The following is a 26340-nucleotide window of genomic DNA, read 5'->3' on the forward strand; positions in this document are numbered from 1 at the left end:
AGGGTGAAACATGGGCCTGAATCTTACTAGTGAGTGGAATAGTTTACATTAATTAAAAATATTTACAGTTTTTTCTTAAGCTTGTTTTCCTAGATTTCTACAAATCATGCAAACAGATTTTTGCCATTTAGGCAACTGCACTGCAAAACTTCACCTGTTCTCACTAACAACATAATAAAAGGCATAAATAGGAAGGATTTGAAATGATTAGCAACTAGTCCCATAAAAGTAAAATCAGCTCTACCTGGGTAAGATATTCTATGCCGAGTGAAGTCCCCGTTTACCTCTTACATTTCAGAAACAGCAGAGGCAAATGCTGCCCCAGGTCCTCCTTGCTGCTTGATTTACTCCTAGAAATATTTTCGCTGTTGTTTCACGCAGCGCTAATGAGTTTAAAACCCAGTTGGTTCACAGCAGCTGAGCAGTGCAGAGAGCACAACCCTGAGCTGTACCCAGCTGCAGACTCGCCTGGAGGAGAGGAAGGAAACCCAAAAGCACCTTGCAGGCTTGAATGCTTGAGAGAGAGCTGTCTAAGGGCTTGGTTTAAGTCAGGCACCCACGACTGGCTTTTTCTGCACGTCGGTGCTCCTGCTGCTGGCCCTCCCGGGCCCTGCTTGGTTGCTGGTTCGTGCTGCTTCATCCCCTGCACCCTCTGCCTGCTCTGCGCGATGGTGCTTTGTGTCAGTGAAGCTCACCCTCCACACAGGAGCATCCCTGACGGAAACTGCCTGGGTGCTCTGCTAACAGAGTCAGCGTGAAGCCTGGAGACAGACAGCTAAATACATTCCTTTGACCAGCGCCCACATTTTTCAATGCTTTTTAGAAAGCTGCTTTCACTGAAAACAAAACAAAAAAAGCACCGAAGAAATCAAGACGTCAGGAAATGCTTTTGCTGACAGTGCGAAGAAAATATTTTTCTTATCCAAAACGGCAGAAGAAGCTGAATAAGCCACTTTACCTTCCTTCCTTTGCTTTCCTCCCTCTCCAGGCCTTCTGTCTCTGCAAAGGACATTTCTTCAGCCATTTGACATCCTGTCTAGCATATTTATTTGTGATTTATTCTCTTGCATGGTCAGTTCCTGGGACTATTCAAAATGGTGGATACCTCTTGGTTTGTCACCAATGGGCATGACAAAGCCTTCTGCTTGGATCCATCACATGCATGTGGTGGTTACAGGTTTTTGCAGTGCTACAAAAATAGAAGCTGAAATGATAGCGAGTTAATTTTCTTTCTGGGATTCTGAATCTCTCTGCTATAGTCTTGATAGTTTACGATCAGTAAATTAGTGGATCTAAGCCCATTATGCTTGAAAGTGTTGCATACTGCAAAAATTCTTGCAGCAATTTGAGTGATTTCTGCTAGGAAGTGAGTGTCATGCATTTATCCCATGATTACTATTACAAACTATGATCCTAATTAAAAAAAAAAAAAAAAAAAAAAAAAAAGAAAAACCAACACAAAAAGTACCTTTGTGTTCAGAATCCTGGCTCTTTGCTAACGTAAATGATTATTTCCTTCAGCTCTCCTCTGGATTTCTTTGTTCCTCTAAGCCAACACAGGTAAGGAACAGAGAATTGGATCCTTTTCCTACAGTACTGTACATCAGGAGGAGCTTAATAAATCATTCACCTGTACAGCCTCCACTGCAGGCACTGTGGGCACAAGATGGTCTCTGGGATCATTATTAACAATGATGATTAATGGACAAGTATCTGTCAGAAACAGCGTGGGAATAACTGATCATCCCTTTAGGCAGGAGGGCACACAGGATGACCTCTCAAAGCCTCTTCCAGCACCATGACTCTGTGATAACGTGAGAAGAAAAGGACTCCAGCTTGATTTTCAAGTAGTCAGCTGTTTTCTGGGCTGCAGCTATCAACTAGGAAAAAAAGCATCCTTCCATCTGCAAGCAGAGCTTGTTGTTAGGTGTGCAAAATTCTCCTGCCATGCAAATTTTTCAGGAATATTTAACTATTTTCTTCCAAGTATTACCACACTTCATTTGTACTATGATGCTACCTGCTAACGGCAGGCTTCCTGTTCAAAATTATTCTTTTTGTGATATCTGTAATATATGGGCCTGGAAATAGATCCTGGGTTGCATTAGGTGTCCTGCTGCCTTGTTAGTTTAGAGAATTCAAATCAGTGATCTTTCTTAGAATTCAACCCAACAATGCCTAGTAAAACCACTATTTTCTTATCTGCTTCAGTGGAAATAGGTTTATGTTAGAGAAGAATGAAAACACCATATCTCAGACATTTAGCTTTTTGTAAAGCCCTTGTCAGCATTGCTATTCTTTCTATCTTCCACAAGAAAACTAAGGGCAAGAGCAGAAATTAATGAAAATTTAATTTTTTAATAAGGATCCTGAAGGGGAAAAACATTTCACCTGGTGAAACTTTTCTTGATGATGATGTGAAGAGAAACGTGATAGCATGAAGCTGGTTCCACTGCAGTAGCTCATGTGCATGATCAAGTTTTTTCCCAGGTGGTGCCCGTTTCTCCATAGCTAGGCGTTACCTTCCCTGCTGCCCCCAGTAGCACCTCACTGGTAGCTCAGAGGCTATTTCTGCTGAGTTATATGATTTGACCTGAACTACATTTGGGAGTGCTTACATGATTTTTCTCTGTTGGTTCAACTTCAGCTTGTACTAAAGGAATGATAGCAGATAGGAGGGAATAGGTACTTTTCAGACCTCTCTAGTTTTTGCATGGTGTCTGCCTGCAACCTTTCCACATGTGCTCAAACCCTGGTTCTAGTTTTCTCCACTTGCTCCTGCACGCTGCCTGTTACTCATCTCAATGTGTAGGGTCTGTGATTTTCACTACCTGCAAGTTAAACGGGTGAATTTTGAGATAAACTGGGGCGGGATGGGTATGCCTGGGAAAAAGAGAAAAAAAAAAAAAAAAAAAAAAAAAGTAAAACCTAGTAAGGATTATGGAAGCAGAAGAAAAAAATAATTAGAAGAAAATAGAGTACTACTCAGGAGGAAAGAACCGAAACAAAACCCAAAAAGTACCTTGGCCGTCACAGTAGAAGGTGCTGCTAACAGCACGGTTGTGTCAGCATTGGCCAGAAGGGAGGTGCTTCTGACTCAGTGCACTGTGTTCCTCTCTGTCTCTCCTGCTTAAAACAGTTCTGTCTATAATGCCAGTAGATATTTTGGCTTTGTCAAGGTTATTATTAACAAACCACTAATTACTAAGCTAATAGTATTTAAAAAAAAAAAAAAAAAAGCACAATTAAGGCCTATAAATTTCATATAAACTCTCTGCTTTTGTAGGAGCAGTCTGGCAGGGATGGTGGAGTCCATTACGCAGCGCTGAAGGTAAGTCCCGGCTGGCTTCCAGGCAGTGTAAGTCATCAGGTCTGCGGCGACTTGTTCTTCTCAGCAGATGTGGGAAGAGATCTGGAAAACTCCTTATTGCAAGATAATAAAAGCTAGATTTGAATTTGTATTTAATTTCCTAGGTGAAGGAATGTTCAACTATTGATTACTTTGATTAGTCATAGCTCTGCAGTGATTAAGCTGGAACAATTCCTTCTGATCTAGGTTTCTTTCTGGTTAATTTAATTAACAAAGAGAAACACTAGTTTAGTGAATGAACAGATGAGTTAGTACTGATTTATCTTTGAACTTTTAAGTTAAATGTAAACCCCTCAGCCTCATCATCTTCTCCATGTCTGCTTCCTGCCACCCCCCTGTACTCCACTCTGCTCCAGGTTAACTATCCCCTTTGCCTTCTCAGCCGGGCAGGACATGTCTTCACTGTCCATTTGCACCAATTGTTCCTTGTTTCCTTCTTTTTTACCTTCCTGTTTAAAGCTCTACTTTCAGCAGAGACCTACTTTCAGTGGAAGCAGCACTGAGACGCTGCTACCATCACCCCCCATGGCTTCCAAGCACCACTGCCCGCAATGCCCCTCCAGTATGGCCAGGACCTGGGGAGTAACATATGAAACAACACTTCTGTCAAGGAGGCACTGCATTTGTTACTGAGAGGCTATTTTAGGGGACACAGATTTATTTGGCCTTTTCTTACTGAGACCAAAGTAAGCCATTAGTTTTATTTCTAGTGAATCCTATTAATCAACCTGCCAAATATTTCATCAGGGTTCCTGATGGGAAAACCTATGGAGGAGCTAATGGTTATTATGATCACTATTGTTTCTTATCTTACGGTAGGTTTGGAGGGACTTGGCCATGGATCAGGGCCTTGTCATGCTAAGTGCTGCCAACTGCAGATCACATCCCATGTTTTTCCCAACAAAACTTACCACCTAAATAGACTTTGTTAACAGGACTTCCTCAGGATAAAGTACTGGACTGGAAATATTATACAACAAGAATTACCTTTTTTCTTATTATTTATACTTCTCCAAAGGCCAAAGCAACTGTATCCATTACCCTGTTTGTGACTGTGTCACAAGTTCTTCCACTTACCATGCATGTATAATCAGGAGTCATAGTTTTATTTTGGTCTTGTTCTTATTCTGTATGAATCGATATATGCAGTGCTAAACATTGCTTCTAGGTTAATTCTTAAAGAACAGTGAATTGATTAGAATATTGCAATGAACTCTAAAATAATGCATTAATATTAATGAGCCTTGTCTTTTATGCATGTATATATAGTCCACATTTTTCACGTAGGCTGGGTGAATTTCACTTTTATCCTATACATTTTTAATAAATTTTCAGCTAGGGATGATTTAATTCATCTTTAGAACTGCCTTGTTTGAACCCTCAAATTAAGCTCAAAAGATTCTGGGAAATGCTGAAAAAGAGGAAAACCCAAAAAGATACAGATGTTCATCATTAGCTAACTGGAGGACACTACAAGTAAGTGAATTGAACTGATAAATATGGGTTTTGTATAACATCACAAATCTGTGTTGTGCTGTTCATCTTGCTGCCATGAATATACGGGGCTAGTGTAGGGGTAGGGGTCTTTTTCAAATACTGGAACAAGACACACTGTGCTGCTGTTGTATAATTATCACCAGCATTGTCTCACATGCTCAGTTGTAAAGTCATTATAATAGAAGTCATCAAAAGTGGACTTCAGTGCTCCTCAGACTATTTCTGCCTGAGCTGGTCTATCTCTCTCAAGGTTTCAAGCTGGCTTGACAGGAAAATGGAGTGGTTTTAACTTTCCTATACCTGATTTGAGACTGCACACTTATTCTGCGCAAATCCAACTCTCATAATGGCTTGTGGTGGAATTTGTTCTTCAACATGATATGTATTCTTTTTGTGGTTCTTGGCTTTTTCTTTATAAATAAATAAATAAATAAATAACAAAAAAAAAAAAAAAAACAAACCAGAAAATATTGTGACCTTGAAAATGACAGCCTTCTGTCCCTGTTTGCCAGCAAGGTGTGTGGATGTTTTGTAATGTTTATTTATTCCTTCCATCCACATTGCTGATGCTTGCCTCTCCTAGTTGTCTGCACCCTCTTTTTCCCTTATACATCACCAGTTACTGACTTCTGTGCCCTCTTTGGAGGGCGAGAGACACACCACCAGGTGTTGGCGCTTGCCCAGCCTTGGCATTTGGGATTTCTTCACCAGCGGGGCAGGCAGCAGCTGCCCAAAGCCTGGGATGAGGAAACATGAGTAATTTTTGATGAAAGGTGGTCAAGGGCCAAATCTTACTTTTCTTTTTGCCATATCATGGCCCCATGGGAATATTTTAAGGAATTACTTCAGAAATTAGTTCGATCTCATGGAAGTTGGTTTGTGACATCTGCCACCCATTACTGAAAGCAGTTGTCAGAGGCTTTCAAGCTCCTGTACCAGAGTAGGTATTAGAAACAAGAACAGTTTCAAAATTTGAGTATTGACACAGAGCTTTGCTGAAAGCCAAGGCAAATGCAAAGATAACCATAATTTCCTGCAGAAATTCGTCTTTGAGCATATGTCCTTCTAGGGTTAGAAGGCCAAGAACATTACTCTTGGGTGGGTAGGTAGACTCAAGACAACTGAGGGCTCATAAGCTGCAAGCTAGTGCACAGAACAGAGAAGAAGCTGGATGGACAGTGTACAGACGTGCAGGTGGACAGTCCTACCAAAAGCCCACAGAGGGACCTTTGGGTTTAGTGTCATTGGTTGCTACAAACAATTTCATGATGATTTGATTTCTCTTGTATCCAAGTAATCACACACTTAACTATTTTTGCAAGTAGTCTGAATTGTAATAAATATTCCTGGTTTTGTTGCAAATTACTAATTTAAAAGGAAAAAAAAAAACTTTTAATTTTACGTAGCTATTTAGGTCGTAAAGAACATCAGTGTTTACTAACAGAAAGCTTATATGGGACAGAGATCTTGCATATCTGGGTGACCTTCCTGTTTGGTGGGTTCCTTTTTCTGGTTGACAGTCCCACAGCCTGTGTCCTGTGTCCTGCTGGAGTACTTCTGTCCATTGGAGAGTAGAGGAGGTTCAGCTCTCACCATTATTTTCGAGTCACTGAGTCACTTGAGTACTTTTTTTTCTGCTAACCACCCATGACTCTTACGGGATGTGTGTGAACACCCCCTCCCTCCCACAGGCACAAACCTTCCTAGTTGTTCCCCTGACCTCTACACAAGCTCACACCCAGCCGAGCATACAAGTGTCTACATGTGCTGCAGGGATATCTGATGTTGTCTCGGGGGCCTCTCAGACCTTGCTTCTGTATGCTGAGAGACAGAAAAGATGAATTTAGGCAATTTATTTTGTGTTCTTTTTTTACAATAAAGAGTTGAATTCTACTTGGCTTGATTTTTGTTCTGTTCTTAGAGCTTGTTTTAGTACATAACGATAATTTCCTGCTGAACTGCTTCTGCTGCACTTTGCCTGTTTCACTTCCCTTCCAAGAGAAGTGACTTCAGAGTAAGTACCAGACCAGCACTCAGTGTGTCTCCTAGCCAGAGTTAAATCTGACCACATAGCCTTGTGATTTCACCCAGCTTCTGATTTCACCAGCAATGGCTTCCAGTTTTAATCTAGAGAAATGTAAGTTTGCTATGAAAAGAGTACCTGAGTTTTCACATGTGAATTCTCAACCATCCACAAGGCAGAAGATGTCTCCGAGATCCCCTGTGCAAGCTATCCACTGTTCTGAGCTGAGAAATCAAGAGAAGAGCAATACTACATTCAGAGGGTTTTACCCTAGCATTTTCAGGTCTCCATTTTATTACAAGGACTGAAAAATCACTTCCCATCTGTGAGAAAGCTCATCATAATAATAACAGAAATGACATTACTATTATTGTTTCTGTTCTGGAGGAGGTGCTGCTTATGGCTATGTGAAAGTGCGGGGCTCTCTTCTCTCCAGAGCTTTAATAAGATCAAGAGGGAAGAAAAGCAGCAACTTGTTGCAACACCCTGCGAGTTGTGGATTTGGTTAGAAGTGCAGTGAGGGTTATCTAAGGGCATGTTTACATGCAGCCAAGATGCACTGTGCAGACACCCCTGTACTAAAGCACTCCAGTGTACTTCCCTGGCTCTAGGATCCCAAAGGAATATTTCCTGGCCAAACGCAGCAGGAGCAAGCAGCATGACACGCGTGCCTGCTCCCCTGAGTAAAGGGCTTCCATCAAAGATAAAATAGAGCTGCTGTTACGAAAGACAGGCATTGCTGTGACATCCCCACACTGGGGCTTGCTGGGGGGCAGAGCCCGGGCAGCTCGCAGGCCCCGGGTGGAGGGGAGCAGCCCCCAGAGCTGCTGTGGCTGCACCTCTGTGGCCGGGGGCTCCCGCGCATGGCGAATGCAAACCTAAAATCAAAACCTGCTTTGTAGATGGCTCTCGCAGGTGTAACTGGCTACACAGGGTGCACAGCAACCAAGAGCCAGGAGTTAGAGGTGAAGGAGAGTTACTGCAATGAGATGAAGGGCAAAAAGAGGACAGCAAGCTGCAGCGCAGCCGGGCAGGCTGCGTAGCTGCTGCCAGTGCCTCCCAGTGTGCCATCTCCATCCCAAAACAGAACACGGGGAATCTCACTGCTGTCACAACAGACAGTCTTAATGAGGGACTCAAGGAAAAGGCACTGGCGACTTTACCTGCTTCCTTTAGTTTGGGGATTGTATTTGGTGTGAGGGCAGCATGGAAGAACACATGAGGTTACTTGTAGAAAAGCAAATATTAGTGCGATCTAGGCTGGCACTGCTGGAGTTATGGCAAGGCAGAGGCAAAGTGCTGAGGTGGAGACAAGAATGAGAAGGGCTGAGATATGAAGGGTTTCAATGAAAGCCTGAATCTGAAAATCGTGTAGATAGAAGATGAGGCTGTTGAGAGGGGTCAGATGGTCAAACCACCAAGTAGGAAAGCAAGACGTACAGACTGGGAAGCCACAGAAACAGAGGTTGCAACCAGCCTGTATGGAAGTGTCAGAGAGAAAACAGCACAGGTGAGAAAATATGAGAGAACAAGAGGATGGGTGGAATCATGTCAGCTGCTACAATTTCTTAATAATTCAAAATTTAGTCCTTAGAATTTGAATTATAAAGAATAACTTGAGATATTCCATCAAACTGCATTCAATATAAAGATGTATTTTCATGACCACATGAGGAAAAGAGACAAGATTTTTCCCCTACCTGTAAAATATTTCTGAGCAAATTCTTCTGTAGAAGTCTGTGATGCCTTTCATGAAGCTATGTGTCTGAATTTGATCTTTGAAAGGAAATTAGTTCTCTTATAATACACTCTTTTGGTCTTAGCAGAAACTGATCTCAAACCAAGACAGTTTGGTTAGTGAAAGGCATTATATCCAAGCCACAGGATCTCTGTGTGCATCCCAAGTGATAGGAGTTAGTTTAATAATTCTAGACTGGTACCAATAGTAAAATGTCTGTAAATACATTCTGAGGAGAAGCTGAATGTTTACAATATGAGGAGCTTTGTTGGTAAGAGCCGTCTAAACCTATAGACAGAGCCAGCTCTGATACTTCCAGCTGCGCTGACAAAGGGATGATTTTTCTGCCCTGATGTTACACTGTCCTCAGCCAACTCCCAGGAGAGTGGATGGGACAGAAGACAGGGTGGTCCTGGGAGACCAAAGATCTGCAAGGGTTTTGCTGGGGTCTCTCTTTCCTTCTGCTACCCTCCTCATTAGCTGCCTCTGTCTGTCTCATCCCCTCTTCCTGGAAAATGGGGTCTCAGATCTGCTCCCCACAAGACCATTCTGGAGGAGAAGTTGCTGTGTCACAGTCTAAGCATACTGACATGTTTTACATAGGAAATGGCAGTATTTCACAGACCACTGTCAGAAATGTTGACTCTCCAAGCTTCAAACTTTAACTGGGAAAAAAATCAAACACTGACTTAAATGCAGACTGTCTTTGCTTACTGGATTATATCAAAGTATTTAACCCATACTGGGAAATATTCTGTCTTAGAAAGCTTAAACAAAAATTTTGAGTTGAAATAGAGGCTTTATAACTTTTTCTTTTTACTGAAGTAACAAATATTCTACTTCTCCAGTTAGTTTTCTGATACTTAGAAACTGTTCATTACTGAATAACACACTTTCTCACTTGTGTTTTTCATAGCTTCCCAATTAGGGAAAAAAGAAAAAAAGTTTTTTCATAATCTCCTGAATGAAATGCAGTCGCCAAACTTTCAACATGCAGTTTCTTGCTGCAGTAAAGTCAGCTCTTGGCAGTAGTGATAAACTGTACAATAGGTATTACACAATTGATACCACAATAAGCCATATTCAGAAGGAAACGTTACAAACTAAGACACACACACCCCACACAAAAAAAAAAAAAAAAACAAAAAAACAAAAAAAAAACCCCAGCTCCCCAACACTGAATATTCATAGTCAGACATTTTTTATTCCAATTTTAGGATCAGTTTTACAGGACACTGTCCTTAATCATATACTGTTGCCTTTAAAGATTAGTGTTCACAGTCTAATCATGCTGCACTTAGCTTAATTTGCTTTGCTATGGACTCATTAAATTCTTTTCTTTTGGTCAGAAACCCTACCATGGCTTGGCAGAGGAACAGGAAATCTCCGCTCCATGCTGCAGGGTTGTGACTGCTCTTTCATTTTAACCCATAGACTGAAGGGTGCTGCAGCAAATTATGGCTAGGTCACTCTTTTCTTCCTATGTAAAGAGCTCACAACCCCTTAAAACACTTTGTGAATTGAACAGTTGGGACTTGAAGAGGGAGAAAAATTATTCTGATGTCAAAAATGGCTCAGATTGCCATTAGATCAATTAGATCTAATGTTTAATTTTAGATGACCTGCACCCGCAATGGCAACAATCCCTATGACTGATCATAAATTTTCAAGGATGCTTTCATCGCATCTCAGCTTGCATTAGTTCCAGTATTTGGCGGTCAAGAAGAGACTTTCCTGAGTGGCTACTGTCATCTGAATGGCTGCTGTATGCTGAGAAAGGAAAGTGTACTTCAGGAACGAGCTGGCAAAATTTACCTGTTATTTGAACTGGAATCTGTGAATCAGAGTACAGTATGAAATGCTCCATTTATTGCCACAAGCAATAAATAGTGGAGGTTTTGCACTACTGTTTTGCTGTCAGCTGTGCAGCGTAGAAATTGCTGTCCTTGCCAAAGTTTGGAAAGCCGTTAAAAAGCCGTGTGCAGATGTATCATGATCATCCCTGTACCTGCAGGGTGTGAAGGTAGATATGGTACCTTGCAGTCTCACCTGGGCCCATGGAAATTGTCTGTCACACAGACAGAGCAAGCAATAGTGGGCATTTTAGTTGTCAGATGAGCTATGGCCTGGCATTAGCTCTAACTAAAATCCCCACGAGCTGTAATGCTCTTCACCCACAGCTGATCTGCCCTAAGAAAAATGTCAAACTTTTTCCTATCTTTGGTATCTTCTGAGCAGACCTACTTGAATCCTGCACGAGAAAGGCATGAGCTGGCTTTCAGAGAGGTGTCGTATCCAGTCTGACCAGCACTGACAAGGATGCCTCGTGGTAGGATAACCGGTACGGCTGTTACAATAAAGGGAATTTTTTGGTTTTCAGAGATATTTCAGTCAGAGGTGAGACCCACAAACGCATGTGAAGAGTCAGTAAAACAGGCAGAGCTATGCTTTTAGCAGCATGCCTTAAAATATTTGGCTTTGCCACACTGGTGCAACCACAGCTCTTGGTAGTATAGCTGCGTCCTGGAAATGGACAGCACATTCACATGTCTCTCCATTTTCCATACTATTCATTATATTACAGAGACTCTTGTTTAGAAGAAGTAATCTGTGCATGTTGGCAGAGAAGTACTTCTGCCAGTAATGCCAATTTTGCTCCTCTAAATGGAGCAAATGGAGCATAAGCTATCTCTATGTGAGATGGACTTCTTCAGAACTTTATTGGCAAACTTATCAGATGAAGACACTATGGAAAAGCCTCAGTTGGGAAAAATGGGGCATGATTTTAAGGACGATGACGCTAGAATACTTAAGAGATTTTTGTACCACTAAGACCCTCATTGTTTGCTTTTCTGGACTATTTTTCCTTAAAGATTATAGCTGCATAAAATGTTTGCAGCTAGTTCTCATTTTAAGTCAAGTATTTAATGACAATTTCCCCCTTGATTATTTTCTCATTAATACTGGTAAGTTCTGAAAGAATTTTTTTTTTATGTCTGATGTGTTTGCTGAAACTGGAATCACATCCCTTTATCAACTTTGGAATTACAATAGTTTGGAGAGAACACACTGTTAACTTGAACTTTGCAACATTTGGCTGTGTGGCTTCATGTATTATCCCAATAGTAGTTTGATTCATTGGTTTCTGCCTGAAGCAAAACTCTCTTAGGGAATCAAGGTGGATTTGCTTAAGTAAAACCTGTGGGATTTTTCTCTACTGGAAAATGAATACAATTAGAGAAAGACATGTTTAGAAGGACAAAGTGCTTTCAAAAAGCATAGGTAATATAACAGTAACAAAGCAGCATAATGTGTACTCAACTCTAAATATTTCTTTTAAAAATTAAGAATTAAGAAGAATTCTTAATTAAGAAGTCTTAGGTATTAATTAAGAATAAAAATCATTATTTTAAAAATTAGGAATAATTATGAAGGATTAATTTCTGTCACTAACGTTAACGTCCAGTATTATTTATTCTTTAAAGATTTAATTTGCAGGACTGCTATTCTACTGTTTGTCCAGCTATCATAGATGAAGATCCTCCATCTAGTTATCAATTACAGATGTTAATTGGTGGGTGGGAGGGGGTGTACTAATCAGTTACAGAAATGTCCTGCACAGGGAAACAAATAGATGAATAAGACCTTTAGACGACTACTGGTGGTAAATGTTCTGTTAAGTATTTGCATATATGTGATGAAACATTGCTTGTATTAAGCTTTACAGAAAAAACAAAACAAAACAAAACAAAACAAACCCCAAAAACTGCATTTGAACAAAATTGACTGAATGGAGAAGCTGAAAACTTTTTTTTTTCTTTTTTTCTTTTTTTTTTTTTTTTTTTTTCTGTTGCATGACAATGCAAGCAGGAATTACTACTTAAAAAAAAAACTGCTCGTGTGTGCTTCCTGTTCCAGTTTGTTTAGTCACAAGTCTGAATTAGATCTCTCTGTTGGTTGGTTTCATTTACTATAAACAGGTCTTGTGCTTTGTTTCAATACATCAAAGCCCATAGCCAGGCACAGACAGGTAATGTAAAAGGGGGTGAGAAAGTTTACAGTCTTGCTTCATTGTTTCTTTAAACTTTCCAGACAACGGTCAGAGGGATCACCCGGAGGTTAAAAGAAGGCTTGGCTGTTGGTGTTTTTTGTTGATTTTTTTTTTTTTTTTAAACTGGTTTCTCTTTTGTTCCTTTTCTAGAAACCACATGTAACTTTAGGTCAGAAAAGGGTAAAATGTGGCACTTTAACCAGCGTTACTGCTGCCTTGGGGTAACCGGATTAGGCAAAGGTGTAGGCTCCTCTCCCTGCTATGCTGACACCGGCGATGCTATCCTTCAGGTGAGTACCAGCAGTTTATTTTCTTTTCAAATCTCCATCCACCTGAAGGATGCAGATGGCTGAGGAGAGTATTTTCTCATGACTGACACTGCCGAAAAACAATGACTGGTTTAGACCTTTAAAGATAAAAGGGAATCGCTCTCTCCCATAACATTTTTAGTAAAGCTGCTGTAAAACTTTGTTTCCTTCCAGCTTTTGCATCCCTCCAGGTTTCCCTCTCTCTTTTCTTCCTTTCTTTCTTTTTTTTTTTTTTTTTTTTTTTTTTTAATTCTCTCTCTCTCTCTTTTTTTTTTTTTTTATCTGCCCTCTTAAAACAACAGGAATGCTGTACTGGCCCTCAGCCAGCCAAGGCTCAGCAAGCAGGGTAAAATTTCAGTTCAGATTTACGGGAAGGTGTTGGGAGTAAAAATCTGGTTTGGTGAGTTTAAGGCAGGGAGTAGTCAAGAGACAACCTTGCTACTGTGAGTGTGGAGAGAAAGGGAGGAGGAAGGGAGGGGAGGGGGAGGAAGGATAAAAAAAAACGCTCGGGTTGGGGATGAGAGACCAATTTTTCCCCTGTCCGAGTTTCAGTGCGTGTTCCTGAGCTCCTGCAGCCTTATCGAGTTTGTCGGCGGAAAGTCGGGTCAGGGAGTGGAAGAGCTGCGTGGTGCTGGCGAGGTGCTCAGCGTCCCACTCCGCACCCTGGAATGTGCAGCTTAGGGCCGGGGCGAGCAGGGGCTTTAGCTTAGCTGGTACTAATTGCAAGTTTTAGTGCTCAAAAATTCTGTTTAAAAAAAAAAAAAAAAAAAAGAGCCAAGCCAAGAGAGGGGGTAAAGGCTGGGAGAGCTGTTGCTCCAAGCAGCAGGGTGAGGAGTTGCTCAACTCTCACTCAGCAGCTCGGTAGAAGGAAAATGCATTAGGCTGCTGCCCCGAAACGTTGCCATTGCTGCGAATGGTGCTGGGCGCTGAGGCGGGCTCCAGGTAGGTACCGTCGCTTTTCGGTTTGCTCTGCTCTTCCTCTACCCTTACCTGAGGTTTTACTCTTCTGTGATGGGGATGACAACGTAGGAGGACCGAAGTTCGCTCAGAAAATACATTTTAAAATATTTTTAGGGGGAGAAGGCAAGTGGAAAGGACTGCAGAGATTCTCAGTGAATTTTTGGTGACTCCAAGTGACGGATTTCTGATGATTCTGAGGAAAGATGACAGATGAGAGACAGAAGCAGGTATTAAATAAGGAAATGATCTGCAGATCTGAGGGTTTTAATTTAAAAGATGTATATTTCTCCATGTCAAAGAAAAACCACAGTGTGATGCGCCTAATGTCTTTGGAGCAAATTGTGGAAGGAGTATTTTGTTTGTATGGCTGTTTCCTCTTTTTCAACATTTAAAATACTGTAGTTTGTGAAGAATGCAGAGCAGTGGCACAAGTGACAGTGAGGTGACAAGAGGGCCCTCAGATAAGCTGCTGTCTGCCACTCTGTTATAGACATTAGCATAAGAATGGGACCTTATCTGGGAAAAGTTTCTGATGACTGTTTAAAATACACCTATCGATCAGGAGGTCAAGCATCAACTTCACTCTGAGGTATGTGTGATTAGATGAGAAATACCAGGGACTCCTTATTTATGTTAAAAGAAATAGCTGGGGTTTTTTTGTTGTTTTGGGGGTTTTTTTCTTTTTTTTTTTTTTTTTTTTTAGGGAGAAAGCTACACAGTCCATTTCTTCTTAGGAATTTAAAACAAAATTTTGAGCTAAAGCCAACACATTATAAAAGTTAAAGATGGGCTGGGACCTAACAGGTCGCAAAATCCTAAATTTTATCAGCTCAACTGGGCTGCCCTGGCAGAGGGCAGGAGGGTAAGACCCGGCTGAAATGAGCTGCCCGAGGCTAACGCAACTCGAATATCGGTGCCTTTCCGTGCCCCCGAGACTTTGCAAAGTGACAATTTGGACAAGCCCGCAATTATTCTTTACCAGTCGAGCCGAGTCGCCCGTGATGCGAGGGGGGGAACCGGGGCGTGTTCCGCAAGGCAGGAGGGAGGCGGCGAGCGGCCGGGCGCAGGCCGGCGGCCAGCGGGGTGGCCGGCGGGGCTGCGCGCCCGCCCCGCGGGTGCCGGGCCGCGGGGGGCGAGGGGTCGCCCCGGTGTGAAGCGGAGCCTGGGGGTACGGCTGGAAACCCGGCTCCCGCGGAGGAAACGGCGGGAACGCCGGGAATGCGCCGCTGTTCGGTGTCGGGCCGGCTCGTAGCGTGAGCGCTAAAGGCTAACAAACTGCTGTCTGCGAGATAACTGAAGAGACAAACACTTCTCTTGCCCATTCCTTCTCTCTTCCCCCCATGCCCCTGCATATTCCTGCCCTGGGAGCGTTTTTTCATTTTTTTTTTTTTTTTTTTTTTTTTTTTCCCCTGGCTTGTTTTAAGGCCGTGCATCCCGCCAGGAGCTGAGGGCAGGTGCTCCCACCTCACCTCGCTGGCCAGGAGGCCCCGGGTTCCTGTCCCTGATTTTGGGTACTGACCCCTTCCGAGACACGGGCTCTGGGCTCTAGCTGTTTTTAGGGAAATATTTAGAGTTTGCTGATGTGTAAATACAGTTGATAATAATTTCTGTCTGTCCCTGCGGTGGCCCTGGATATGAAATCTTTTTTTTGAAGTTTTAGAAAGTTAAGTAATGTGCTGCCTTCAGTAGACCGGCTTTAAAAAAATGCTGAAAATCTTGTAATAAAAGTATTTAAATTAAGCATCAGAGATGACAGAGCCTTTGGGGAATACTGTTTCAATGGCAGTTTAGTCTGAAACCTTGACCTTGGGTGGCCCATGCCCAGCTGGCTTTGGCAGGGCTCTCGCCGGCACAGGGTTCTGCTTTTAGGCCTGCCCATGTTTCGGGGTCTTGACTTCTTCCACATGGCAAAGCCCCCTTGATCCTTTGCTACCACTCTGTGAAAAGCTACACCCTCTTCTGCAAAAGCTGTGAGAGCATCTGACAGAAGGCAAGGAGGCTTGCTTTTGCTTGTTAGGATACATTTTTTCCACTGACAGCTGCTATCCCTTGTGAAAATTAAGATTGCTTGGGCAAAAAGCTGGAAATTATACTTTTTTGGTAGCTGATTAAAAATAGTTAAGCCCAGCGACATAGATGGCAATTCTTACTTCTACCATCATAAGTTTATTATTGGTTCTGACAACCAGTTAAATTGATTTTTACGGTTTTAAGTGTATACTGAAGTCCTATTCATTGGGTTGGCAATGACACGTTCAAAATGTATTAGTATCCTTCAGCTAGAGAAGAAGATTCAGTGGTTACCCTGGAGTGGGTACGCAAGCACTTGTTGGTTTACTGTAGGAGCCCACAGCACTATTAGAATGACAAACTCCAGCAGGTGTTATACTACACTTGTAGGTGAAGCAATAATATTATCTTGGCTTTTTCATGCAAACTGCTGGCCCTGATCATCTGTGGATGGATTCCCAAATCATCATTGCTCTGATTTATTGAGAAATTAAATAGAGGAAAATATGTGCTCTTTGTGAAGAAATGTTGCCAGATCCTGTTCCTGTTGAAGATAGGAAATCAATGACTTAGATGAACATAAAGATCAGGTTTGCTTTGTAGCAAGGAAGCAGATCTGACTGACTAGCTGTGAAGGGACTATCTCCACGCCTGTGTATGGGTGTACGTGGTTGCCTCTTTCATCAGGAGGTTGAGATCTCTAAATTACCAATGACCTAAATCCAAAAATCCTTCCTTATATTGACGTTGAGTCACTTTGAAATTTGTTTCATATGGGGATTTTTAGGTGCAATTTTCAAGGTAGTAAAATGGATGCTGTGAACAGGATATTTCTGTGTGCTGCTTTAGCAGAAGGAAGGACTTTGACCTTTATCTTTCCAGTAAGAGGCCTAAAATAATATTTCTTTCTGCTGTTGTAATTTTTTTTTTTTTTCCAATAAAATGCTTCTGGGTACACCTAGCTCTTGCCAAGATCAGGAACATCTCAGTAGCCTTGCTGAGACAATGCAGGCTTTGTATAGCTATGGCTGGTAGGGTTTTGGTGACACAATAAACTCAACAGAGCAAAGCAACTTCTTAGTAACTGCAAAGCTGACTACCCGATATTTGAGGGCATTTTTGTCCTTTCCAGCCTTTCATTTGTAATAGTCACAAGCAAGAGTTCATTTGAAAAGAAGAGAGGGGTTTTTGATATTTAAGAGTATGTTTTACAAAATATACTTAGAGTCTGGATGTTATCTTTTACCTAGTTAGGTCATAAAGATGAGACTAAATCAGCATAGATGGGCTTATTTGGCACGAGATGGAAAGAAACTACAAATGTACGAGAATCCTCAACCAAGAGTCATGAGACAACAGCAACTTTCATCTATTTCCAAAGTGGACATGGCTTATAACCACTGACAACTGACAATCCTGTCCTACTCACCAATGTGAGGGCCGTTTGGAGATGTCCTCTGGAGGAGCACCACCCCAAGTGATGTAGCCTAGGGTTTGCATTCATGTTTTGGCCTTTTGAGTACCCAGCGAACATGCTTGAGTTCTACCTTTGAAATAAACTGAAATAACGCCTCTGCATTTCTGTCTGTTATCAGAAACTCAGTAAGCTCCACCACAAGTCACAGTGTAGGGTCAACCTCAGCAAGTTTTGTTCTCATTAACATTAAAGATGTCATTAATTATTGCACTGTCATAGACCTGGGATTCCTGACTGGGGTGTTGCTGCTGTGTGTGTACCTGCTCCACAGGTGGAGCAGAAGGACTGCAACCGCCATGCGGGGTTTAGGCATGAAATACCCAGCGAGAGGCAAGAGCTGGGTTAGACACGGGGTGGAGCACAAGGAAATGGTGAGAGGGGTCAACTGGGTACAGAGCAGGTGCAGCACGCCGGCAGCCTGGCTGCTGTTGCATTATTTCAGCACCAAAGGAGATATTTTAGAAGGAATTGAGGAGAGATGAGCAAAGTTTCTCTGCCGTTGTAACCAGGGAGGTAGTCCCAGGGAGGAATCACAAGGGAAAACAAGAGGGTACTTGATGGGAAGCATAAAGTGGGTGTTCAAAAATGCAAAAGGCACCCATTTGCCATTCCGCTCTGCCTGCCTGCACAAGTGCTGTGTGTAAGGTCAGCTTTTATTTGATTTGGTAAAGAATGGAGAGCTGGTCAACAGAAGCACAAAAATGAGGAGCACACTCAAAGCATCAGGCTACAAAAACGACCCTTGTAGCAGTATTTGGAAGATGAAACAACAGATCAAGACTGCAATTATGAAAGCAGAGAAAAGGATGTCACCATTTCTGAGGGTGAGACCCTACAGAAGTGTTTTAGCTATGAGGGCAGATAGATCAGGCAGTGTTTTTGACGTATAAGTGGAAAGCATCAACAGATCTTAGCTGTACCTTGAAAGCAAGGCTGCCCAAATAAAAACTGTGCCCTGCCTGCAAATAAAGTGGTAATTGTCACTGCAGAAAGGAGTGAAAAGAGATTTTGGGTATCCCCCGAGTGTGGAGGTCTTAGGGACTCTGTTTTATCCACATTGATCTGGAAATGATGGCTATACTTCCAGGAGACAGTCTTTCAGAAGACAGGAGACGAAGTGGGTGAGGGGCATCAGCTGGGCTGGATATTATAGGAAAGCAAATTGAAGGAAATTGAAGTATAGGGAGAATTTGCAATTGAACTTGGTAGAAAGATAAGGGTTAAAAGCAAAAGAGAAGTTATCAGGGTTGATGGAGTGGAAATCACAGAAAGGCTGAATAGTGGGGCATAATGGGGGAGGCTAATGGATGGTGCTGAATGGGGCCACTTGAAGGTTAGGGCAGGAAAAATTCAGCAGTAGAGAGCTTGGAGTCTGAGCAGTGCATGCCAAATAAGCGGTCTTTTTTTTTTATCAGTAAAAGAAAAGGATCAGGGCAGCAGAGGAAGGGAATACATGAGATGGAGACAGCATGATGAGGGGGTGATATGGATCATCAGCAAAAATGTGAACAGTGAGAAAAGAAAAATGGAGAATCAAAACTGGAAGAGGAAGGTGGTGAACTTGGGTGAAGGGGAGGTGTTTGCAGGGCCGGGAAGGGACTAAATGAGAAATGACGGATCCTTGTGAAGGGGGAGAGGAGGGAGAAAGGGGGGAGAAGATCAACTCACTGAGTAATGGCTGATCCCAGTTAGGGAAAATCTGAGACAGAGATGCTTCATTAGGGTTTGAAAGCCTTGCTTTGAAGCAGCAAGGTTTCAGGACCTGGAGGGAGGGAAGTGTGAAGAGAGTGTGGCTAACTGAGGTCTTTAAAGCTGGCGTGTGTTCTGGAGTGAGAAAGAGAGGGTGTGAGGACTGGGCAGTCAGCATGCAGGGTGTGACTGTGGGAGCTCTCGAGGTTGGGGAGGAGGGAAGAGCCAGAGCTGGGAAAAAAGGCACCAAAGGCAAGGAGGGAAGATGGAGTCAAACACGAATGTGCACGCAGGGACATGTCCTCAAGGTGTTTTTACTACAAAAGAGCACGTTCAGCTCACCTTAATAAAATATTCACATTGTTAACATGACTTTAGGCCATGTCCACGTCATGTGCATGCTTCTGGCAGTAAAATTTCTGTTGGCCGTGGATGCTGTAATTTCACCAGAGTTCATGCACTGGTACCCACATCCTAATGTGAGTGATACTCCTCACAGGGAGTGTTTCACTGTCATTAGTATTCCCATTAAAGATCATTCCCATTAAAGATAGCTGACGGGACAATAGTCACAGGTAAAGCTGCAAGCAGAGAGAGATTTCATGGGAGGGTGTATTCAAACTTTTGGGATTACAGTACAGTCTGTGGCCCTTGAAGACTGAATCTGTCGTTGGCTTCTTGACCTCATGAAGTGGGCAAGAAAAGATCCACCTTATCTGACTTGCTGAGTGCACACGTTCGATGGATGGGAAACTGGATGCACCTCAGGTTGGGTCAAAGAGATCTGAATGTGCCCATTGTTGTTGCTTTGCGTGGTGTCTTACTCAGTGTTTATGAAGTAAACAGGGTGAGGAGATGCTGCTGACAAGGTTGTCTGCTCACCCTGAGCACCCAGGCCCAGGGCAGCTGCAGACGCACCCGTTGGTGCTGCACAATCCCAGGGCCCAGGAGCAAGCTTCAACCTGGCCATGGTCCATACAGGGCACAGTTGTCCTGCAAGGAAGAAAAAAAAAAAAAAAAAAAAAAAAAAAGGTGATTTTCATAGAAGCTAATTGTATTGAGCAATAATAAACCAAAAGGCTTCTACATGCTTCTTCCACATACTGAAGTTCCAAGTCTCGTTTTACCTGTGTGAGTCACAGGTCAGACTGTACATGTGCTGAATAAATCCTCCCAAGCACCAGAGGGGTGGCGAGGGGTGGCTGGTCTGCCGGGAGGGTGCCCTGCCTCCTGTGGTGTGTGGTCAGTGGGAACGCGGTCCGAGGCAGGCAGTGGCTCCTGAACACGCCTGTGGCTGCTCTGCTCCTCGGTGCCTCGTAGCATGCCAGCCTGCAGCCCCTGGAGCCCTTCCTGATATTGGAAGGCCTTTTCTCTGACCTGTGTTTTACCATGGGTGTTTGCAGGTCCTTACTTGAGGTGCTGGGAAGATCAGAGACCATGTCTTCCCACGTTCAGTTTCTGTTTCTCTTGAAAATTCTGGTTTTCTGCAAGTATTCGTCTGCCAGCTTACATTCTTGGTAAGCACCAAGACAGACAAACAGTTTTAGTTTTTACTGTCTGATGACCTTATGAGTAAGAAAATTCCTGTTGAAATTCCTGTGCAAATTCCTGGCCATTCCCATGGCCACCTGCCTCAGGAAAGTTTATCAGCTCACTGGTTGATATATGGGGCACTGTATAAAACCTACAGCTCTGAGGGATGTGGAATAAACTACCAGGAGCCCTGAGTAAGTGCAGTTAAGTATTGCTGAACTGGAGGCACTGGTGGCCTTGACTGTTGGCTTTCTCATTAGAATGAGAAAAGCCCAGGGCAAATGGCTCTTCTGCTCACAGAGAAGTTCCAGGGATTTTTTGCCTCTAACTACAACATTATCTGTAAATTTAACTGTAGCTTTTTGATTTCTGTCATCTCCCAAAGATTTGTTTGTGGTAGTATGCTAGCGGAAGAAAGGCACCATTAAAACATGGCAGGGATTTGAGAGAGGTGTGTTACCCGTGATTCTGCTAGCCTCTGGGCTGTGGGGTTCCTGTGAGCAGGCTGCTGGCACTGTTGTGGTGTCCATCCCACTGATAAAGCAACACAGCAGAGAGCTGAGCCTGTTCAACAAGCCTCTGCTTATGGCTTTACTGAGGAGGCTGAAATCTGAGCCATATCCTGGCATTTCCATCTGTAGATCGCTGAGCTTTAAGAAAAATAAACCAAAGCAAAACAAAACAAAACAAAACAAAAAAAACAACCAAACAAAGAAGAAAAATATGTTATTTATGTTTTTATAGTTATATAAATATATAAACATATAAAATATTTTTTCATTTTATATATTTATGTTATTGCACTCCTCATGCACATAGTAGGCTTTCTTCTACACTGGTATCAGTGATCACTGACTTCAGTGAAGTCAGCAAAAGTGTTCTGTATCTCCATAGGCACAGAGAACAAGACTTTGGTAAGTTTGAATTTGTAGCTGTTTGGGGAATACCTTGTTTCTTCTAAACAGATGTAGGCTTCTCTGTATAGGCGCAGCAGGTATCAACAAAAATCAGTCTCAGAGATGGATTTAAATTCCCAAAGCACTGTCAGTCAGCTGTCAGTGTTTAGTTACCATCTTTGTCTCTGATTTAGGGGGCTGATCTTGACTGGATCATTTTCCCTCACTGTGCCATAGTTTCCCCACCAATAGATAGGAAATACGTCTTTTTTTTTCCTCTCCTCTTGTGAAACACTAGAAATGCACTCTTGCGGAATACCAAAGGAGACAGGCCATTAAAGAATATACTACGCATATAGAGGTGATAGGGATGCACCTGCTTCTAGCATGAAGCATCTTTCCCTCTTTATATTTTCTTATAGACACAACAGTTTTTTCTAAATAAATAAGTTCTGTAAAAAAACACCAGGTCTCAAAATAAAATGAAAGCAAAACTGCTGACAGTGCCATCTATTTACCTACGGGCAGTGTAATAAACTTAGTTTTATGAAAAATGCCATGTATCCATAAGCCTAGAAGGTTACTGGTAATAGTGAAAATTAGTTAAAGACCACAGCTTTCTGTGAACGCTGTGGGTGCCCAAGGCACAGACTGCAACGGGAGTTGTAAGCTGGGGTGTAAGTTTATAGTATCTTTGGACACACTGTTGTGTTTTTCATATGTAGGCAACTGTACGCTCTTTTTTTCTTGTGCTCCAAAGTAATCAGAAAGGATCCTGCTGCAGTTTGGGCCCTGTGATCGTGCTACCACAGGGCAGGCTATCTGTCCCCATACGTGTAGCCATGCCCTAGGAAAACCCACAAGCGGCTTGGACAAACCCTTTCCAGAGCTAAGGCCGATACAAAGATAAGCTTGCTGTTTGTTTTGTACAAGTCGCTTTCTGAGTTCTGGGTTCAAAGCAAAACTCAGCCAACACCACAGGATCGAAACTCCTTGGTGGCCAGACTCATCCATACGATGCGATACGACAGTCAGCATGCCGTGCCTACCGCTGACTCACCGCTTCCCCATCCTACGATGTCCGCCTTCACCTTCTGGCATGACTGCCAGTTTCTGGGGCCTCCACGCTCTCTGCTAGCTCTGCCTGTGTCCATCAGTGAGTTTGGGTCCGTGGCCAGGGATCCTGGAGCAGGATGCATGTTTGCCAGGATGTAAACTGAGGGGTTGCTGAGCAAGGGGTCTGTGGAGCCCCAGCGAATATGCGAGCCAGTTCAGAACGCTACGCAGCTGGATGCGGAGATGCTGGTATCATGGAAAAGCAGAAAGGATGAACCCCCCCACCACCAGCAGCATCGGGAGCTTTCAATGACATGCAAGGTGAAGGAACCAGGCTGTCATTTTCACTGCGTTTCTACATTGTTCATATCTGGGTTCCAAACAGAATGCCAAAATGCAGCAAGGGCTTAGCTTCTGCCTTACCTCTGACAAGGGGCCACTGCCTCTATGTCTCCTAAAACAAGCAATGTAACACAAACGATGTGAGATGAACAGCATTTTATTGCTCCTTCTATACATCCAAACCATTTCTATTGCATTTCCTCTTAGTCTAATCTTATCTGTTTCATGTTGCAATCCTTGCTGTGCTTCCCTATTTCCAAATTAAAGCACAATATTTCTGCAAAAAATCTGAAAGCTGCCTCCATTTTGAAATGCAGCCTGTTTAAAACAAAGAACGTCAGTTGATGGTTAACTCATCGGTTTGTTAATCCTTACCTGGAAAGTAACTGATGCCAAAATCATTGCATTCTGAAAGCTCTTGCAAATGTCAATCACTATTAAATAAAGGTTTCTTCTGAGTTCACACATACTATTGTATGTTTATGTGCAATAGGGTGTAGAACAAGCCAGGCAAGAAGCAAAAAGTATACGAATGACTGGTTTTGCAGGAAAGGCACCAATATAAAGCTTAGGAAACGTGGGTTCACATCCCTGCCTTGACACAGAAAATGTCATGAACAAGTTAACAACAGTATGGTCAAGTAGGTTGTTTCTGGTTGTTGTGGATATTTGTTTTGTGGTTACTGGTTTCTGTTGGTATAGCTGAACATCTCATCAGCTTGTGAGGTATTGCAGCAGGATCTGCTACAGCCAATCTTTGGGGAGCTATGGCAGATCTCGGGGAGTTTTCTGTGTGTTTGGCTTATGCCTCCTTTTTTATAGGGTTGGGCAGTTGTGCATGGGCAGTTGTGCTGCAAGAGCCCTGGAGAGGGATGAGGGAAAGTGCCAATCAGATGGACACTGAACCCAAATTTCCAGCAGCCCCTGGGCTCCCTGCCTCAGCTCCCCTTCCTGAACTGTCCTCAGCTGCCCCACAGCCCTGGGGCGAGGGGGCCTTTGGGAAGTGCAACTGGTGCTACGTAGGTCTTTGCAATCACCGACGGTGCAAGCCATCAAGGGAGGGTGCGTTTCGTGCTCCAGTTGTGCCTCAGTGAAGCAGGAGCAAAATCCTGCTGCCAGAGCGGATAAACGGTGCTTGCTGTGAAACCCCAGGGCCAGGGGAGATGCAGGAGTCCCCACGGTGCTGGCTGTGACAAGTCCCAGGTTTCTGCTTCGGATCACTACTTTTGGAAAAGTAGTTTGAAACTCACTGCTAAAGGGCCTCTAGCTTTAGTATTAATAAATAGATATAACTGTTGTAGCCCACTCCAGAAATAAATTATGCAAGCAATATAACCTACAGAGATCTGGGACCGTAACTGCTCCAAGCGCATTAAATTTTGCATCCAAAAGTTCTCACTGCACAAGCAGGTGTAAAAGGAAGAAGACAGAGCCACTCTGGTTAATAAGGACGCCCTGAATTTTCTAGTAGGAGACTACTTTCATTTGCTTGTAATTTTGCAAATCTTTAAGTCCCAGGATTGAAACATTGCATGGCAAAATGTCCGCCCAAGGCATGTGAATTGTTCTGCATTTACCTGGACGGAGGCCCAGGGTTGCTTAACCTAAAATCATTCAACCATTTCTGAAAATCAAAGTTTAAGAGCTTGCTTTTTTTCAAATTTTTGCAACCTTTTCCTAGGGCAGTGACTTGACGTTTAGCAGGGAAGTGGCTATTCTGCAGAGGTACCCACGTTTGAGCAGGATATAAACCTCTGAATATCAGTTTCCATGTGGTTAGTGGAAATTTCAACTTCTAACACTCAAGTCCCAGAAATCACTGCTCACTCTGCATATGCTTCAGTCTGAGCAAGGCTTTAGTTGCAGGTCTGAGATGAGGCTGCTAGGCTCTCTGCCCTTGAGTTCAAAAGCAACATATAGGGCATCTAAGGGTAAAGGAAGCAAAGAAACAGGTTCTGGGGCTTGGGGCTGTGAAGAGCAGGTTGGATCTAGAAGCAAGGGAAGAGAAGAGAGAAAAGAGGGACAAGGAGGTAGGAGAGGGAAGACAACTGTCTGCCTGGAAAAACTGATGGGGAGTCAGAATTCTGATGGAAAGAGGTATTTGAGGGGATAACTCAAATGGAAAGGACTGACAACTGGTGGCTGGGCAGGGAGACAGTACATTTGGAATCAGGGTCTGACACGGAGGGCTTCAAATGGGTCCAGCCAGGAAGGGATCTTGGGGTGAGAGGTGGTGACTGGAGGGAGGCAATGGTGTGAGCTTGGGGCACTGGCATCAGATGAGGGCAGGAGGGGCAGATGGGGCAGGTCATCCAAGGAGCCCGGCCGGACCCCAATCTGGAGCACTTGGGGCTGTGAGTGCCAGGGCTTTTCGCAGCACCGCTTTGCCCTTGGGAAGCTGGAAGGAGCCCCCTGCTCCTGCCTCTTCCCTCTTTTGCTGCTGCTGCCAGCAAATGCCAGGCTGGCCTGCTGCCCTGCCTCTGTGATTTACTCAGTTACTTCATGGAGCAGAAGTCCATGCGGTAAATCTCATGTGCTACCCCTTCGGGTGACACACGCATCAGTAGAATGCCTCATGATGGAATTTGGGGTTGGGTTTCAGTTTGCATCCCCCCCCCAAAAAAATACATACGAGCTTAGGAAACAGGGCACAGATATATCTTACTCAGAAAAAATATGAAGTATGTAATTCAGATAGTGCCAGATTTATAGTCTGAACAATCCTACTTTGTCTTCTGTTATGTATTATTATAGTAGGATCCTGGGGTTTTGACACATTCGGTACTATTGTGGTTTTTTGTAGGATCCTTGCCATATACCATGTATGAAAAGGAGGGCGCTCAGTGAGTAATTTACTTTAAACATTTTTTCTCCTGCTGTTCAGGATGTAAATTGTTCACGCTCTTGCATTGCTTTGCTCTGAAGAGACATTTATTATTCTTTGGCTTTTTAATGGTGTTCATCTTTGTAGCATTTAAATACTTACAAACAGTAACGAAATATTCTGCACAACAACCACTTGATATTTATTTACTAAAAAAATAGGGACACAGAATATAAATTAAGAAATTTACCATAGTTTTGACTGTACAGTTTAGCCAGGGCCGGACACAGATGAACTTTTTTAGTTAAAGGTCACCTTCACTGAAAAATGTGCTTTAGGGTTAACAAGCTCTAGTTATAGATTTGTGTCAAGCTAAGAGGTTATTTTGGGTGGTCAGAAATAAACATATGCAAATAAGTTGAAGTGTTATTTCCACATTTTTTGAAATAATGTAACTATATTTTTTTGCTTTAGAATGACATTTCATTTAAGAATTTGACCAAATTTAGCAATAAAAATGGGGTAGAAACCAGCAATTAAATGTTTGCCTTAGAGCAAAATAAATT

At 42.9% G+C, this 26340-nt stretch overlaps 1 protein-coding gene across 3 annotated transcripts in view; it reads left to right on the top strand.

The window, feature by feature from the left end:
• The first annotated feature begins 12562 nt into the window (after positions 1 to 12562).
• Positions 12563 to 26340, top strand: part of RBM47 (RNA binding motif protein 47) — an 82644-nt gene continuing 68866 nt past the window's right edge. For 2 of the 3 annotated variants that reach the window (XM_042808284.1, XM_042808286.1), the window contains exons 1-2: positions 12563 to 12658; positions 12830 to 12969. In XM_042808284.1, coding sequence (XP_042664218.1) covers positions 12941 to 12969 — 29 coding nt within the window. In that variant the 5' untranslated portion in view covers positions 12563 to 12658; positions 12830 to 12940. Of the gene's footprint in view, positions 12659 to 12829; positions 12970 to 13461; positions 13930 to 26340 lie in introns of those variants that run through there. The other variant, XM_042808285.1, reaches the window with a different exon arrangement.

This window comes from Tyto alba, unplaced genomic scaffold, assembly GCF_018691265.1.
Source record: "Tyto alba isolate M040663 unplaced genomic scaffold, T.alba_DEE_v4.0 Super-Scaffold_6, whole genome shotgun sequence".
NCBI lineage: Eukaryota > Metazoa > Chordata > Aves > Strigiformes > Tytonidae > Tyto > Tyto alba.